This window comes from Drosophila persimilis, unplaced genomic scaffold (assembly GCF_003286085.1).
Source record: "Drosophila persimilis strain 14011-0111.01,24,50 unplaced genomic scaffold, DperRS2 tig00000124-arrow-pilon, whole genome shotgun sequence".
Taxonomy (NCBI): Eukaryota; Metazoa; Arthropoda; class Insecta; order Diptera; family Drosophilidae; genus Drosophila; species Drosophila persimilis.
Genome location: NW_020825294.1, coordinates 8393690 through 8409717, shown reverse-complemented (window position 1 = coordinate 8409717; position 16028 = coordinate 8393690). Strand labels below are relative to the sequence as shown.

Genomic DNA, 16028 nt, shown 5'->3' with positions numbered 1-16028 from the left:
CTATCAATAAGTCAGTAATGCAATAAGGTCACGCTTATAAAAATTAGCCGATCTTATAGAAAATTGATTCATTTATCGAACGAAACTATTCTTCTCTTGAAAATCGCGATGGAATGGTTTTTGCTGTGCCAACACTTGCGTCCGGCACCGTATGTATCCACGAGAAAAAGAAGGAAGTTGGGAAATATTTCATGGTTCTGTTGCTGTTGAGAATTGTAATTTCCACGCTAAGATTATTCGATCCAAAACTCGATCATGAACTCTCCATCAGGCCATATAGGAGCTCCCACCAATACCACCCATAGAACCAATGTCCTGCACAGACTATCCCTTGATGAGAGCTCTACTTAGAACGGAAGGATTAGCTTTATTGTTTGGGGCAATTTAGACCAATGATAACATCTTTCCGGTTTTTTATGCCTAATCCGATTTTTTCCTGCATCCACCGGAGCAATTGCAGCCGAAGACGTTGCACCCGCCGACACCGCAATAGGCCCCCACCACCATTTGGCCGTCCCCGCAGATGGGCAAGGCCGGACAGCACACGGCCGCAGCTTCCTCAAGGAGGAACAGGCCAAGGGCCAGTAGCACGTAGGTCAAATTCATGGCTTGACTGGTTGGGCGGCTGGTCGGACGACTATTGTGGCCGACTCGAGTCCGTTCGGTCCCACCAATCCCTCTGGAAGAGATCCAATTTGCCATGCCTTCAGCAGAGTGTGGGCCATGAAATTTTAATTCTGTACATAACATTAGATATCTCCGCTCCGAAACGGCCGTACGTGGTTCACGGCTAATCCCAATCACATATATTACCATAAAAAACAGGGAAATGTAATAACAAACTGCTGAATAAAATGGACTGTAGGGGCGATTAGTCTTCAGAGGTATATTGAGCACTTGAAGTTATATTTTCCACGTCAGGTTCTTCAGTAGGCTCCGTGGTTTCGTAGCCCGGACACTGGTACATTTTGTTCAGTTTGCGAAGATCTGTTTTGCTCATTCCCCGGCGCTGACCCATTTTGGAGGCCCCCTTCTTGAGGGCCACAATCGTCGGCTTCGATGCGTCTTTGGCGAAGGCATTTTCCATGTAGTGCATCACGCTGCCGTAGTCGTAGGTCTCGCCGTAGTTGTTCCAGCCGATCTCGGTCTCGTTGTTCCAGAAGTTGATTTCATGGTCCGGATGTATGTTTTCCCACATGATCTGCACGTATTCGTCGCGGTCCTGGGCCACGTGCTGGTGCTCGAAGCCCAGCACATGCAGGAGCTCGTGCTTGAGGGAGCCCATGCGAAAGCAGCCCGAGTCCAAAGAATCCAGCTGCAGATTCACCTTTATCCGATCGTTTCTCCAGCCGATTATCTCGCAATAGCAGCCGGTATCGTGCGATGTTATATTGACAAAATATTTGTCATCCCTGGAGGCTTTCTTGAATTTCACGCAGGATCCGTTCTCTATGATGCGCATTGCCCGCTCCACATACTGCAGGTGGGGTTTGTCTACGCAGAAAGCATTATATATCATTACTGAGACATCCTGTTGGCTTACCAAATGTTCCCTCTTCGATAAAGTACAGGACAGTGCGGTTTGGCCAGTGATAGCTTTCGTTTGTTATCACATTTCTCCACCAGTTCGTTTTTCCGGGTCTCCTCAAGATGTCGCCCTGGAAACGACTCGGCAGGAGTTCGGGATCTGCTCGCCAGTTCCCTAGGTAGAAGCTCCAAGAGATTTTGGCCAGCAGCAAAGTCAGCGCCAGGGCGAACGTGTTCATCTCGGGGCCAAAACTCAAACTGTAGCGAAAGCCACTTCCACACTTGACACTCGCCCTTCATTACTTTATTCGTCATGCTCATGCGTCTTACACCTTTCCATGCATGCTCCATGCACATTTCCCCGATTTCAATTGGGGTTCAACTGCAGGGCTCTAATAGCAGACCGACAGCGACTGCAGGCCGCCATGCCCACTTGCTACTCGTTGTTTCTTCAACGAGTAGTTCCTCTCTCTCCTCTCTCGTTTGCTATGACACAGTCGTAGATTGGCAGAGGCTTAGACAGAGGCACACTTAAGCCGGTTTCACTGTGTTTTTATGTCCTTGGGACATGCTTACATAAAACATGGATCCACTGGTACACGCCAGAGACCAAGGAACACTCGAAACAGTGGTCTTTAACCGGCGAACGTGCTCCGCAGAAGACGAAGACAGAAGAGGTGATGGCCACCATTCTACATCGACTACCTGGAGAAGGGGCATTATTGGTCCGATTCGCCATTTGGCGCAGAAAAAAGTGCTCTACCACCATGACAACACACTGGCTCACACCTCCGCTATCGCCACGGCCAAATAGGTCGAATTGCACTACGAACTGCTGCCTCATCCACCGTTTTCTCCAGATTTGGCCCAGTGCGACCTTCTTTTAGTTCCAAACTTGAAAAAATCACTCGTCCAATGAAGAGGCCTACTTTTTTTTAATGTTAGTAAGGTCTTGAATAAATGTTGTCTGCCATCGACAAGGAGGAGTCTTACGATGCATAAACCGGGAACCTGGAAAATCGTACGATTTACCCTTCCCTTTGGATATCATATCTACTAACCAGATCTAGACTTGCACTGGGAGATCAGGAACTTCCCGTTGACATACGAGTATTATTTATCAGATCTTTAATTTCTCTCAAAGAGGAGCCTGCTTTGACTCCTGCTTAGACCTGTCTGGGGCACTTGTACATGACATTTAGTTTGTTGATATCCGACTGGGACATTTGCAGACGCTGTCCCATCACCTCCTCGGCGCCCTCCTGCAGGGGTACGATGGTCATCTCTCCGTTCTTGGAGAAGGCATAGGCCGTGTAGTGCAGGACACTGGCGTAGTCGTACGGCTCGCCGTAGTCCTCGATGGTGTCGCTGTCGTACTTGTTGAAGTTGTTCTCCGTGCCCTCGATAATGTTCTCTTCGGCGATGCGCACGTAGTCGTCGCGATCCCAAGTGCTCTGCTGGTGGTAGAAGCCCAGGGCGTGCAGGAACTCGTGCACGATGGTGCCGAGCCGGAAGCAGCCCGTGTCCAGGGCATAGTTTTGCAGATTCAGCTGCTGGACCCGGTTCCGATGGCCCACGTACGAGTAGCAGCCACCCGCCTCGGAGGTGACGTTCACGTAGTATTCCTGGTCGGTGGTGGCCTCCTTGAACACCAGGCAGGAGTTCAGCTCGAGGATCCGAATGCCGCGCAGTATGTGGTTCCGATGATCGGTATCTAATTTGGAGATTCGAATTTCTGTTCAGTATTCTGCTAGTACACCCCTCTGGGAGGCCTCACCGATATCCCTATTGATGTAGTAGTAGACGATGCGATCTGGCCAGCGGTACGTCTCGTTGCGCAGTCCGTTCCGGGCCCCAGGACTGGGTACCATGTCCCCCTCCAGGTAGCCTGCGCTTAGCTCGGGATCGGTTTCCGTTCGCTCCCTGGGCGCCGGGGCAGCCATGCAGCTGCCGGCCAGGAGCAGCAGAAAAGCTAGAGCCAGACCCTTCATATTGCTGGCTTGACGAGTGCCACGAAACTATTGCCGCTGGCCCCCGACAAGGCTTCGAAGTAGTCTTTATGGGTAATGGCTAATTTATGGTGTGGTGTTCGCCGACATAAAGTTTTTACAGCCCGAAGTGACCGCTAAGAGCTATCTAATCGTTGGATGTGGACCGCAAAATATGGGCTTAGATACGCAATCTTCCAGGTATTTAAGGTATTTCCATTTCACTAGTTGTTGTTTTCTGTGGGTCGTTAGTCCTCGATTTCTGCAGATACATAAAAGATTTTATGGGTTTTTTTTCGGGGTTTGAGGCATACTTTTAGGTAGGCTTTATTTATGCTTCTAATGGATTGGGATAATACCAAAAACTAGCGATAAATATAGGAGAATGATTGATGTAGAAATAAGTATTAAAGACCATAGATATATAAGAGATATTTTGGGGTATAGGATATGGCAGAGGGGACTATAATGAAGGCTAAGCGGCGAGGCCGAAAAGTACGGGGGGGTCTAGAGGGTACCGCAAAGTACATCCGCCCCAAAAGAGTTTAGGGAGTCCATAATCCCGAGAGGTGATGCCCCATAACATATCCCGAGATGGTGCCATGAGACAGATCTATAAGGGAAGGTTCTAGCAGTGTCCCAGTCCCTTTGCCGAACCAAGAACTATCCAAGAACATCGAGTCTTCTTCGGAATGCCTAAAGGCCATAAGAGCTTTCTAACACACAGAAGGAGGCCTCCTGCTTCCCACCAAAAATTACCATAGAGTAGAATCGCTTAAGCCCGTTCCAGTCTGCTCCTGGGATCCATCCATCTTCTCGGAGGTGCTGCCTTAATATCGCTTTCATTCAGGCCGAAAATTACATCCCCACCCCCTTTGCACCCCTGCCAGCCCCCCACCCCAATCACAATCGTTTACTGAGCTCCATTTTCGCGCCTAAGGCTTGACAGCGACGTTCAGACACTTAATTGAATTTGTCAACACAATAAACAGATTGCAATTCCGTGCGGGAGGAGACGTACATTTATCATCGTTAGCGGAATATGAAAGGCAACCAGCCTCCGCCCCAATCCCGGCCTCGGCTCCATCTCATTTGGGACACCTGTACATGGCGTTCAGCTTATCGATGTCCGTCTGGCTCAGCTGCAGGCGCTGGCCTATGACCTCTTGCATGCCCTCCTGCAGCGGCACTATGGTGCTCTCGTTGTTCTTGGAGAAGGCCAGAGGGCCGTAGTGCATGACGCTGCCGTAGTCGTACTCCGCGTCGAAGTCGTTGACCATCTCCGCGCTGTACTTGTCGAAGTTGAACTCCATGCCCTCGGTGATGTTCTCCTCGACGATCCGCACGTACTCGTCCCGGTTGGCGGCGCTCTGCTGGTGGAAGAAGCCCAGGGCGTGCAGGAACTCGTGCACGATGGTGTAGAGCCGGAAGCAGCCGGTGCCCACTTCGTAGGGCTGCAGATTCAGCTGCTGGACGCGATCGAGGTGGCCAATGTACGAGTAGCAGCCGCCCTCTTCCGACGTCACGTTCACGTAGTACTTCTGATCGGTGCTGGCCTCACGGAAGGTGAGGCACGAGACGGACTCGATCTTCTGTATGGCCCTCACAATCTGGTTCCGGTGCTCTTGATCTGTGCGGGGATCGCTTTAGTTAGCCATGGTATCTCGTAGGACCTTCTGCATCTTACCAATGTAGCTATTGATGTGGTAGTAGACAATGCGATTGGGCCAGCGGTAGGTTTCATTGCGCCAAATGTTCCTCTGCGCCCCGTCTGGCACCATATCCCCCTCAATGTAGCCGCCCGTCAGCTCGGGATCTGTCTCCAGGCGCTCTACGGATGCCCCCCGAATGCTCCTGGACAGCAACAGCACCAGGGAAAGTATTAGTGGGCCGTGCATGTCTTCTACTAAACTTCCAAATCTACTACTGGCCTGACAGCCTTCCGCAAAGGTCTTCGACAAGGGCTTAATCTATATGGCATTTATGACGGCGCGACCAAAGGTGACTGCAAGGTGGGTATCTAATCGCTAGGTTTATCGAATACACGTGGGCGGGCAGCTCCAATTATTGCTCTTATCTGGTGACTTACGAATGGTGCTACTTGTTCGGAGGCATGACTGATAAGGCAAGCCAGGAGTAGCATATACCCTTCTGCCCTTTGAGGAGGGGAGTTTGGAGAGAAAGTTTCGACGAAAGCAATCTTTGGCAAGATATAAATGGTTATATTTGTGGTTTATTCAGATATATGATGGTATGTATGGAGATATTTGGAGATACTGTCCTACTATCCTCTCTACTTTCTGTCTGTCCTGCTTCTATGAAAGCCTCTTCTTTTGAGAAGCAGATACCTGTCCAAACATAAACACATTAATGTACACCCCATCTCTAAGTTTAATAGATAAAAGTCCCTTAACTAGACAATTTAAACCCCGCTCGGGTGTGAGCGTAGATCTCTACACCCGGCGGCAAAACACAACTGGATAGACCCTAATCCAATATAGTCTCAAAGTAACACGATTGTGCCACCTCTTTCCATGGTTTTAGCGATCATATTAGAGCAAGATTTCAAGAATAAAATTTAGTTCCAATTTACAACCAAACTCAACTCAAGTGTCCAGACTTTTCTTTAAAGAAATTTCCATGCCATTTGTCAGAATCAATCAAAGTCCTAGAGGTCTAGAGTGAACCCATGGGATCGCGATGGCCTCCACGTGGTGTGCCCTGGGTATCAATTGAAATCGAGAGGCGTTTATTCTGCAATATTCTGCCTCAAATATGGAGCTTCCTTCGCAACGAAACGCAAGCGAGAAAGATCTATGGGTCGTGGAACTGCTAGAAGCTTATCGGTCTTTCACACATGACTCGGAATTCCGCAGGGGTTCAGGTACAGGGGTTTAGGTGCCCCACGAAATCTTGGAGTTCCCCAGTCAATGGCCCGCGAGTCTTTTGGCCCCTAAATGAAATTAAATAAAAAGTCGTGCTGCGGTTATCTGTACCCTATTACCTCACTCCATTCCCAATCCCTATAAAAACCCAGATATTGGAAAGTCAGGCGCCAGTTCGAAAATGCTTGTGACTTTGGGATTGCTTCTCGCTATTGGCCTCCAAGGAGTCCATGCCCGTCCTGCGAGCACATTCGAGGAGGATGACATGCGACTCACCGCAGAGCAGATCCAGTATCTGAATGGAGGCGCTCGCATAGCTCTCTCCTGGTCGGGATACTACTGGCAGGGTGGCTCCCTCGTCTACAGCTTCGGTGAAGGCCTGTGTATGTATCCCAGCGTGCTTCCTGACACATCCTGTAGGACTCCTTGCTTTGCAGCCCCCCGGGACACCGATCTAATCGAAAAGGCCATGGCGACGATAGCCTCCCAAACCTGTGTGCGATTTCGCAGGACTCGGAATGCCCAGGAGCCGCAGGTGGTCATACAGCGGAAGGAGGCCGGCTGCTGGTCGTACGTGGGCTTCCTGGGCAGGCAGCAGCAGCTCCTCAACCTCGGCGAGCGGTGCATGACCAGCGGCACGATTCAGCACGAGATACTCCACGCCCTGGGGCTGTTCCACACGCACTGCGACCCGCGGCGCGATCAGTACGTGAAGATCCACCCGGAGAACCTCAAGCCCGGCTACGAGCACAACTTCCGACTGCTCGGGATCGGCCAGGACCCACAAATGACAGACTTTGGCCTGGGCTACGACTACGAAAGCCTCATGCATTACGGGGAGTACGCATTCTCCAGGAACGGCCTGCCGACGATAGTGCCGCTTCGGAGGGGCGTGCGGATTGGCCAGGCCAAGGGCCTGAGCGCAAAGGATGTGCGGAAGCTAAACCGCATGTACTGCAGAGGAAACTAAGGGCAACCGCATCCCTTCTCCAAGTAATCGCCACATTTGCAATTCCAACGAGTTGTGGCACTTGACAGGAAACAAGAATCTCCTCCTCCCCGGCCTCCTGCGGGCGCCGTTAATCCACAAAACAAAAAGAGCTCTAGCCGTGCTAGAGGAAGTGTTTGCCTTTGCCTTTACCTTTGCCAGCAACTAAAAATTGAATATTTAGTGGTCGTAATTAAAAATTAGCGCGCTGGGCAACTAACCAACAAGCCAGCCAGCCAGCCAGCCAGCCAGCTACCAGCCAGTCGAGAGCTTCCTCAGCCATGGCTCGTAATCCCAGGACCAACTATCTGCCACACAAGGACCCGCATGTAGTCGTACATATATTTGGTTTTTTAATGGCACAGAGCCCCACCCGGCCAGAGCTGGGGGCTACCTGCAAACACCGAACGGAAGTCGTAAACATTTAATTTATGCAAGCAATGCATTTAGTTTTTTAGCTGCATCTAAAGATGGGCTAATATCGTCTGCCAGGGAGGGCCAGGGACGGCCAGGGAGCGGTTCCTGGGGCCTGCAGCGACATCCACCTTATCTGAGCGGCTTGTGGCAAGTAGGACTGCATTAGCGGCCGCGCTCGGGGACATTAAGCGGGCCCTGATCGAATATCTGCTTAAAGAAAGTGAATGGAAAGTGCGAAAGGGCTTTATGGGGAATAGCTTCTGTTTTGGGGTCTCTCCTTAGGCTATTCCCTAGTAAAATAGAACGTTTTTTGCTTGATCTTGTGATCTTTAGAGGAGTCTTTGATGTGGTATATATGTATATCTGCCCCCCCTGAAATGCTTTGGGAGCCTTTGTCCCTGCCCATCCTTTCCCGCTTCGGCACTCAACTCAATTAAAGCTTTGGCCCAGCTTCCCGGCAGCCCAGCGCGATTATCACTCTTTCCAGCGAGACTGTCTTGGGGATTTCTTTGGTTTTTATTTTATGAAAATATTGCTGGAATAATAAAGAGGATTTAATGGGTTAAGGCGGGCACTAGGACGCCTGGCCATCAACTTTTCGCCAAGAGCAGTAAAAAAGTCAGCTGCCTCGGCTAGCTTTTCTTTTCGTTTCCTTTCCTTGGTCCTTTCTTTGGTGCCTTGGCCTGTCTCCCCGCCCCCCGCCCCTGCTTATGATCGTTCTAATTTTATGACATTCTGTTTTCATGCATAGAAGAGCAGACGCATGTGTGTGTGTGTGGTGGGGGGGGGAGGCGGGGTCTGGGCGAGTGCAGCCATAGCCATTTCATAGTCAGACATGAATGCTGCGCTTTGTTGCCCTGCTACGCCTTTGTTTGTATTGCCCTCAGGGGTAAAGTTTTTAGGATAATAACTTCCTGCGACTTTACGAGCCAAGGCAAAAGCCGAATTCCCACCAGCAGCAACAACAACAACAACAACAGGAATATGAGAATACTTAAGCAGGAGTACACTGCAACGAAGCAAGCTGGCTTGAATAAATACATACATATATTCCCAAATAAAGCTAATATATTATATAAATAAAATAATAAATAAAATATAGAACAGATAAAATCTAAATAAAAATAATATATAAATATATCAAATTAAAATATACAGATAAAACCGAAAGTGAATACATTTTATACACTGCTGCTAATCACTTTTACAGCAATAAAACAAACTAAGAATTTAATTTCAAATATTTAAAAAATATTTACTCACCGAAAGCATTGAACTTAATTTTTTTTAGTTTGAAGATAAGTATATATAGAGAAACCATCTAAAAAAAAAACAAAGAATATCAATGGTTAATATTTGCATATAAAAATATTAATATTAATAATTAATTCATTATTAATTAATTAATGGTTTATATTGCATATAGAAATATTAATATTAATAATTAATTAATTAATATTATATATGTAATTGTAATTTTATATATTTATATATTATATTGCGAATTATAAATATATTTTAGCTTTATATATTTTTTTTCTTTATTATTATTATTTTATATTATTATTTTATTATTATTATATTATTATTATATTATATATCGCGAATCTACTGCGATGAATCTACATGAGTGTCCACATTTCACTGTCCGCCACTGTATATCTTGAAGTACATGTGTATATATAAATATATGCTCATTGGGCAGCAATGTACAGTACATATATGTGTATACATATGTGTCGGTGATGCAGAAATAATGTTGCTATTTATCTATGAAATAGGCAAACGATATTCAATAAACATTATCTGGAACGAAAGCTGCTTCGATACATGTTGCTTAGTGTTGGTGTTGTTGTGGAATAGAAGAAGGAGAGATGGTTGAAAAGGAAAGATAAGTGAGAGCGAGAAGATCACATGTGAAGAGCGGAATTAAGTCTGAATTGGATTATTTGGATGCAGAAAGATGTCCTGCGAAACGCTTGCGACTTGCGGTGCTATATCGGACATTTATGGATAAACTGGTTGAGGAAAATCAAGCCGCTCAAACGCTAACCAGGCTTCGACATATGCATATTATCAAAATACAGTTAAACTTTTATATAGCGAATCTGGAGGGTAATTAATTATACGGTTAATTCGTAATATAAAATAAATAAAGTCTTTATATAGAAAACTTTAGTACACGGAAGTTCGTAATAGAGAAGTTCGACTGTTTTTGATCTTGAAACTTCCTTGTTTATCGTTCTATGTATATTTAAATCTATGTTTAGAATTACCCTTCTTATCTACAATTTAGTCTAGTGTTTTCTGTCAGTGTGTGGCAGAAGAAGCACTGCATACGAACGGCGTGGCGAAGGCAAGCCCTGAAAAATATCTCAAGACCTCCACTTAAAGCAGCCAGCGAGTAAAAGCAAAAGCAAATGCCAACACATCAGCGATTCGGGGAGACGGGGAGTGAGGCAGGGCAGGGCAGGGACACAGCCACAGCCACAGAAACTTTTGACGTTGTCGACAGGGGGGAGGGGTGGCAAGGCGATGGCATGGGACATGCCACAGGATGAGGGCTGCGGTGCCATATTAAAGACAGACAGCTGTAGCAGAAGAAGCACCGCCATGACTGTGGGCATAATCTCAGACATAATTACACACACAACTCACGGCACGGCACGGCACGGCCCGGCTCAGACCGGGCCAAGAGACAGCGACAGGAGCCACAGCCAGGCACTGACAAATGCAGTCACACATGAATGAGCTCTCTTCCAGGTATTTCTTCCTTAGCGCCTTTTTTGGTCTAGTCCATTTTCACTTTTTGCGGACAGGGCGAAAGTTGGCTTAAAGCCGTGGCCCAGTCCTGCCCGTGGGAGGAGACTTTTAAAGTGCATTTAAAATTAATTAGGCGTGCCCCGTCGAGTATGTGGCATGACACGAAACGAATAAAGGAAGTGCTCCTCCTTTATCTGTCAATTAACAAGTTTCTTTCTTTTTGTGTAATTGATTTAGCACCAAAACCCCTGCCCCGCCCCCGCCCCCCCGTCGAGGCATTCAAATCAAAGTTGAACCAAGTTAAAGTTCTCGGGGTGTGAAAAGCTCTCGTCCAGCCCATTCCACCCCGTTCCATTCCATGCCATTCCCCTTGTGTTGCTTCATACGCGGCTTCAAAAGTTTAGACACAATATCGCTAATGATAATTACAAGCTAAAAACTTTTCCTACATTCGCTACATTCCCCCCTTAGCCCCCCCTCTCCTCACATCCCTTCCGTTTGTGCATTTGCTTTTAGCTTCAGTTGGCAACACGAGCATAAATATATAAAATTTTTCAGCGGTTAGCTCGAAAGTTCAGCAAAGCCCGAGGGACCGATAAGGGCAGATCCTGCGAGTGCAGGGCAGACGCTGTGTCTGTCGGTTCTAATTAAGCACTACAGTATCATAAAGAGCTGCCAGTCAGTGCGTATTAACATATCAGAAGCCCCAGTCGAGCTGTAACTGGAGCCACAGTCTCCAAATCGGTCCAAAATCGTGCGAGATCCGAAGACGGGTATCGGTTTTAATGGTAAAGTATACCAAGTGCCAGCTAAATACTAGCTTAGTAGTACATAGTATTTTTTTACATAAGCATGTATAGAAAATTTTAGTTTTTTATATTGCAAATTTTGGTGGTATTTTTGAACGAAATTTGGACTTTGAAAACTCGCTAAAAGTACAAATAGATTTTTCCCTGGGAGTTTTGTATATTTTTGATAGAGGTACATAATGTCCGAGTCTTTTGAGGTATTGCTGTTAAAAATCTATGGATAAAATTTTAAGTTGCAGCCGTTTGACCAAATCTAAAATTTCCGCTTTTTATACCTAAAAATACTGCTCAATAATATGCTGGTCCATACAAAAAAATACAAAAAAAAAATAGCCCAAAATCTTAAAAAAAAAATGTTTGTTGAGTAGTGTTATTAAAGAATTTATAATAATTATATTTATCATTATTATTTTCTTTAATATTATTATTTATTTCTTTTTAATATTATTATTTATTTATTTTTATTATTATTATTTATGTATTTTTATTATTATTTATTTATTATTATTATATAAAGCCAAAAATTAGTTAAAACAAAGTTAAAGGTATTAACAAAGTATGAGGCTATAGGTATTGAGGGCCTTAAAATGAGTCTAGTGGCTTAAACCACAGCCAAATCCCTACTTTGAAATACTATACTCTACTATATGCCATATACCATATACCAATACTATAATACCCCACAAACCCCCATAACTGGCCTAAAAACCCCACATATATTTACTGCTTTAATCATTCAAATTAGTTCCTCCACACACGGGTTCGGTTTTGCTCAGATCCGTGCCTCAAATGCTGGCCTTAGATGGCCCTTTGGCTCACATCCAGTCAGGGGTATATAAGAACTCATTAGCCATTGCCAATGACTCGGTGGGAACAACAAGCCGCTAATGAAGTACAAATTGGCTAATGGGGCGGCTCGCAGCCCCACCGTCGGAGTCGGAGTCTAATTATCAATGAGCGCGAGGCGAGGCGAGGCGACGCCTGTCGAAGTTCGACTTCCTGCTCCGATGGAGTTATGGCAATGCGATAGAGAGGAAGAGGGAGAGGGAGAGAGAGATGCACAGTGTTTTTATGCGAAAAGTTTTGTGCATTTTCATGGCGGAACTTTAATGGATTAATTTACCAAAAATGTTCCTGCCAAAAGGAAATTGAAACATGGCGGAGGAGCCGCACAGAAGTTGAAGATTTATGGCCCACGACGAGACTGCGACTCCGAATCCGACTCTGATTCTGTCTCTAATCCGAACTTAATGGCCGCTGATCATTTGAAGAGATGCAAAAACAGGGAATGCTGAAAATTTGGGGATTTTTTCTTGAAGGGTATTCTAATTTCATTACCCAAAGAGGCAGAGGGAGAGGAGGAGGCCCAGACGGAGGCACAGACGGAGGCACAAGCGGATGCCCAGACGGAGGCGCAGGCAAAAGTTTTATTAACTTTTTGCAAGTTTTTGCTGCACAGAAATCATGAATATTTTATTGCATGCTCCCAGGGGCGCCCCCCGTCCCCACACACACACACACACACACACAGAGAGAGAGCCAAAGAAGCAAAAGTCAATGATGCGTATGAGCCAGCGCCTTTTATCAATTTAATTTAATTAAAATTAATTCACCAATAATTGACTTTTAATATGCAATCATTTGTAGCGACGGACTAGAGGCGCCAGCCGGGAGCCGGGAGCTCCATTAAAAATTGTGAATTATTTAATTGCTCATTTGTCGACGCTGCATCGAGGTGAGGAACGTGAAGTAGGAGAAGGAGGCCTGCAGTATCTGCGAGGGGGAAATGGGGGGGATAATGAAACGCAATGAATGCCGCTATGGCGATGGCACGCACCTTCAGGCCCGCCTGGAGGCTGACGCGAAAGTACTTCAGACCCGTCACGTAGAAGGGCCGGCTGTTCATCTCGATGGCCAGTTGGATGAGCCGCAGCAGGCGCAGGGTCTCCAGGGGATTGCTGGACTGCTCGAGGACCTGCTCCCAGTGCGTGTGATAGTACATGGAGCCGAGGGAGTCCGTCTGTCGGTTGGGAGGAGTATCAAGGCACAGATCACCGAGGGGTTTAAATGTGGAATGGAATGCTCACCGTGTAGGCCAGGCTAGAGCCCAGCTGGCCCAGCGACAGCAGCTCGACAGTCTTGGCCCCAAACCAAATCGCATAGATATAGTTGGCCATGGGGTTCTGTGGGGGGTAGAACATGGTAAACTCCACTCTAATCTGGTTTGTGCCCACCCACCGTGTAGGCCTTGAAGGACAGCGCACAGAGCAGGCCCGCTGCAAAGGCGAACATGATGAACACTCTCACCGTGTACTGGGCCTCCAGCTGCTCCCCAAACTGATTCAGCGCCACGTTCTGGCGCAGCGTTGCGATGATCAGCTCCTTCAACTGTCTGGCCATTTGGGGACGCCGTCGCTCCGCCAAAATCCTCTGAATGGACTCCTCCAAATCCCTTTTGAGCAGGAGGTAGCGCCCGTTGAGGTGAACAATCAATTCGCAGAGCAAACTTGTCTCCCCAAACATCATCGAATCGATGACGATGCCCACCCAGACGTTGCTCAGCAGCAGGGGCACGAACACGGCCAGGGGCTCCGTGTCGAAGGGAAACACCATCGAGTACAGAAAGTCCTTGCGCCTGTTGATGACCGACAGGACCGGCGAGATGAGGTAGCCCGAGATGACGGCTCCGTACATGGCCGAGACCAGGCGATTGACGAGCATTTGCCCGTCCACGCGGCGGAACATGTCCGGCTCCGCCCGGGGATCGATGTAAATCGTGGTGTAGAAGCGCTGCAGGAACCGCTGCAGCTCCTCGAAGTGCAGCAGGACGTGCAGACTGCGGAACTGGGCCTCCACCAGTATCAGGTAGGTGGGCATGCCCGTCAGAAAGGCGTCCATGTTCAGGTTGGACGCCTCCGCGCGCAGGTACCGCAGCTCCGCATCGTTGTGCTGCACAAAGATCAGGCAGCCCAGCACGGCCAGGACCCGGTCCAGGTACCGGCCCCACTTGCCGGTGCTGGGATCCAGCGGCCAGAAGATGTGATTCAGGCGGAACAGAGCCAACGGCCAGGCCAGCCTCACCCTCTGGCCATCGGCCAATCGCGGCACGTAACGAACCATAATGGACTGGCTTCCACCTCCCAACAGCTCCGTCTTATATACACCCCAACATCAAGGATTACCGATGGGAGTGTTCCCCCCGCCCCGCCCCAACTTTCAAAGGAACTCTCCCATGCGTGCAATGGCTCAATTAATGGCCATTATCCCTCGGAACATTTGAAAGTTTCACATTAATATTGCCTCATTTAGGATTTAATGGCTTGTTCTTGGATATTTTGGGGCAGGAAGAACAATTACCGGCTGTGAACGCAGGTTTGTGGATGTCAACAAAAGCAAACAAACAATTGAAAAGTTTTCCCGAAAGGAAAGTCTTTGTTAAGTAATTATTATAAAATATTCATAGATCAAGAATTCATCTCTTAGAGCTCCCTGGAATGGGTATTATCTTTCGCTGTAAACGAATGAGTGTGGGAAAGGCTTTAACGGGAGTACCACTAATGCGGAGAGAGGGAATGTTCGAATGGGAACGCAGATTTGAGTTATGAAGAGGGAGGATCAAGGAGCGAGTAATCGAAAGAGCGTTCAAACTAGCTAGAGAGAGAGAGAGAGGTTGTGTGTGCTCTGTGCGAAAGAGACAGGAATTGTGGAAACCTTAGTTGATTAAATATGACCCGATTGAACGTAGTAGAGCTGTGATCTAAGGCAGGTAGACCGATTTCTGCCGAAAACAAAGTAGCAAATCATAGGCCACCTTATAAGAGAGGTGCATCCCTAGCAATATTCTCTTCGCAAGAATCCCCTTTGATAATCAAACTGGAAAGTCTTACACTTCCTTACGACTACAATCGAATAGACCCTGAGCTCTGAAACAGATAGGTAGGAAACGATAAATATTGCCCTGGTAGAAAAATCACCCATCAATCAGCAGAGGGATTCTGGGAATGCTAGAAAGCGAGATCTCATTTGTACATCTGGGTGGAATAATGACCTCGATGACCGCCAGAGGAGGAGACCCACAAGGAGGTGTAGTCACCACTCTTTTCTGGACTTCTCTTCAGTCTGAACAGTGGACTAGCCTGGAACTCCATCCCATGAACGACCATAGTCACGAGCATTCTTTGCCTGCAATAGACTCTTCGGTAGGACAAGGGGCCTCAAGCTAAGTACCCGCTCCTAAATTAACAGCAGAATGATTGTAACACCAGTCGGATCTTAGATGCGGTACAGAGCTGTATCCAAACAGAGCAAAAGGCATACCCGGGCTGGCATTGTAGGACTCCCAGTCCAAGCATACAGGAATCCTCCACAGAATCATACTGGACAGTACAAAAAATCAATTAAAGGTCTACTATTCACTATATACTATTCTATACACTAAAGCCTTAAGTCTATGCCTCAATACCAAGGGTACTTCATAACTAATACTTTCCTGGGTATAACCCATACTTTTCCTGTTCTCCTTCTCTTCTCGCAAGTCCACCCTAGTCCCTTGCCCTAATCACCGAGTTTATTGTAATTATCAAACATATTTTTGCACTCCGAGAGCCCTGGACACCACACCCTCCCAGTCCAGCCCATGATATAGTGTCCA

The 16028-nt window shown here is 47.2% G+C and overlaps 5 protein-coding genes across 5 annotated transcripts; 1 reads left to right on the top strand and 4 right to left on the bottom strand.

Annotated features, from left to right (window-relative positions):
- Positions 1 to 347: 347 nt before the first annotated feature.
- On the bottom strand, positions 348 to 1781 carry LOC6596399 (seminal metalloprotease 1). The gene is made up of 2 exons (XM_002021548.2): positions 1544 to 1781; positions 348 to 1494 (listed from the first exon to the last, which is right to left on the bottom strand). Exons 1-2 carry the CDS (start codon positions 1764 to 1766, stop codon positions 872 to 874), a joined length of 846 nt encoding a protein of 281 aa, XP_002021584.1. The 5' UTR covers positions 1767 to 1781; the 3' UTR covers positions 348 to 871.
- An 859-nt stretch (positions 1782 to 2640) lies between these two features.
- Positions 2641 to 3518, bottom strand: LOC6596398 (seminal metalloprotease 1). The gene is made up of 2 exons (XM_002021547.2): positions 3305 to 3518; positions 2641 to 3241 (listed from the first exon to the last, which is right to left on the bottom strand). The coding sequence occupies exons 1-2, from the start codon at positions 3516 to 3518 to the stop codon at positions 2694 to 2696; spliced, it is 762 nt and encodes a 253-aa protein (XP_002021583.1). The 3' UTR covers positions 2641 to 2693.
- A 986-nt stretch (positions 3519 to 4504) lies between these two features.
- Positions 4505 to 5419, bottom strand: LOC6596397 (seminal metalloprotease 1). Its single transcript, XM_002021546.2, has 2 exons — positions 5203 to 5419; positions 4505 to 5145 (listed from the first exon to the last, which is right to left on the bottom strand). The coding sequence occupies exons 1-2, from the start codon at positions 5411 to 5413 to the stop codon at positions 4604 to 4606; spliced, it is 753 nt and encodes a 250-aa protein (XP_002021582.1). The 5' UTR covers positions 5414 to 5419; the 3' UTR covers positions 4505 to 4603.
- Positions 5420 to 6581: 1162 nt separating this feature from the next.
- On the top strand, positions 6582 to 7526 carry LOC6596507 (nematocyst expressed protein 6). Its single transcript, XM_002021545.2, has 2 exons — positions 6582 to 6783; positions 6838 to 7526. The coding sequence occupies exons 1-2, from the start codon at positions 6582 to 6584 to the stop codon at positions 7368 to 7370; spliced, it is 735 nt and encodes a 244-aa protein (XP_002021581.1). The 3' UTR covers positions 7371 to 7526.
- Positions 7527 to 13081: 5555 nt separating this feature from the next.
- On the bottom strand, positions 13082 to 14497 carry LOC6596506 (odorant receptor 35a). The gene is made up of 4 exons (XM_002021544.1): positions 13616 to 14497; positions 13465 to 13560; positions 13215 to 13397; positions 13082 to 13150 (listed from the first exon to the last, which is right to left on the bottom strand). The coding sequence occupies exons 1-4, from the start codon at positions 14495 to 14497 to the stop codon at positions 13082 to 13084; spliced, it is 1230 nt and encodes a 409-aa protein (XP_002021580.1).
- Positions 14498 to 16028: the final 1531 nt, after the last annotated feature.

What these genes read in the sequence shown, in the direction of transcription:
- LOC6596399 (XM_002021548.2), bottom strand. Translation starts at nt 1,766, where the DNA reads ATGAACACGTTCGCCCTGGCGCTGACTTTGCTGCTGGCCAAAATCTCT. An exon ending in TATCGAAGAGGGAACATTTG is followed by an intron (nt 1,495 to 1,543) that starts GTAAGCCAACAG and finishes CTTTCTGCGTAG; the next exon opens with ACAAACCCCACCTGCAGTAT.
- LOC6596398 (XM_002021547.2), bottom strand. Translation starts at nt 3,518, where the DNA reads ATGAAGGGTCTGGCTCTAGCTTTTCTGCTGCTCCTGGCCGGCAGCTGC. An exon ending in CTACATCAATAGGGATATCG is followed by an intron (nt 3,242 to 3,304) that starts GTGAGGCCTCCC and finishes TCTCCAAATTAG; the next exon opens with ATACCGATCATCGGAACCAC.
- LOC6596397 (XM_002021546.2), bottom strand. Translation starts at nt 5,413, where the DNA reads ATGCACGGCCCACTAATACTTTCCCTGGTGCTGTTGCTGTCCAGGAGC. An exon ending in CCACATCAATAGCTACATTG is followed by an intron (nt 5,146 to 5,202) that starts GTAAGATGCAGA and finishes ATCCCCGCACAG; the next exon opens with ATCAAGAGCACCGGAACCAG.
- LOC6596507 (XM_002021545.2), top strand. Translation starts at nt 6,582, where the DNA reads ATGCTTGTGACTTTGGGATTGCTTCTCGCTATTGGCCTCCAAGGAGTC. An exon ending in CAGCTTCGGTGAAGGCCTGT is followed by an intron (nt 6,784 to 6,837) that starts GTATGTATCCCA and finishes CTTGCTTTGCAG; the next exon opens with CCCCCCGGGACACCGATCTA.
- LOC6596506 (XM_002021544.1), bottom strand. Translation starts at nt 14,497, where the DNA reads ATGGTTCGTTACGTGCCGCGATTGGCCGATGGCCAGAGGGTGAGGCTG. An exon ending in GCTCTAGCCTGGCCTACACG is followed by an intron (nt 13,398 to 13,464) that starts GTGAGCATTCCA and finishes CCCAACCGACAG; the next exon opens with ACGGACTCCCTCGGCTCCAT. An exon ending in GCCTCCAGGCGGGCCTGAAG is followed by an intron (nt 13,151 to 13,214) that starts GTGCGTGCCATC and finishes TCCCCCTCGCAG; the next exon opens with ATACTGCAGGCCTCCTTCTC.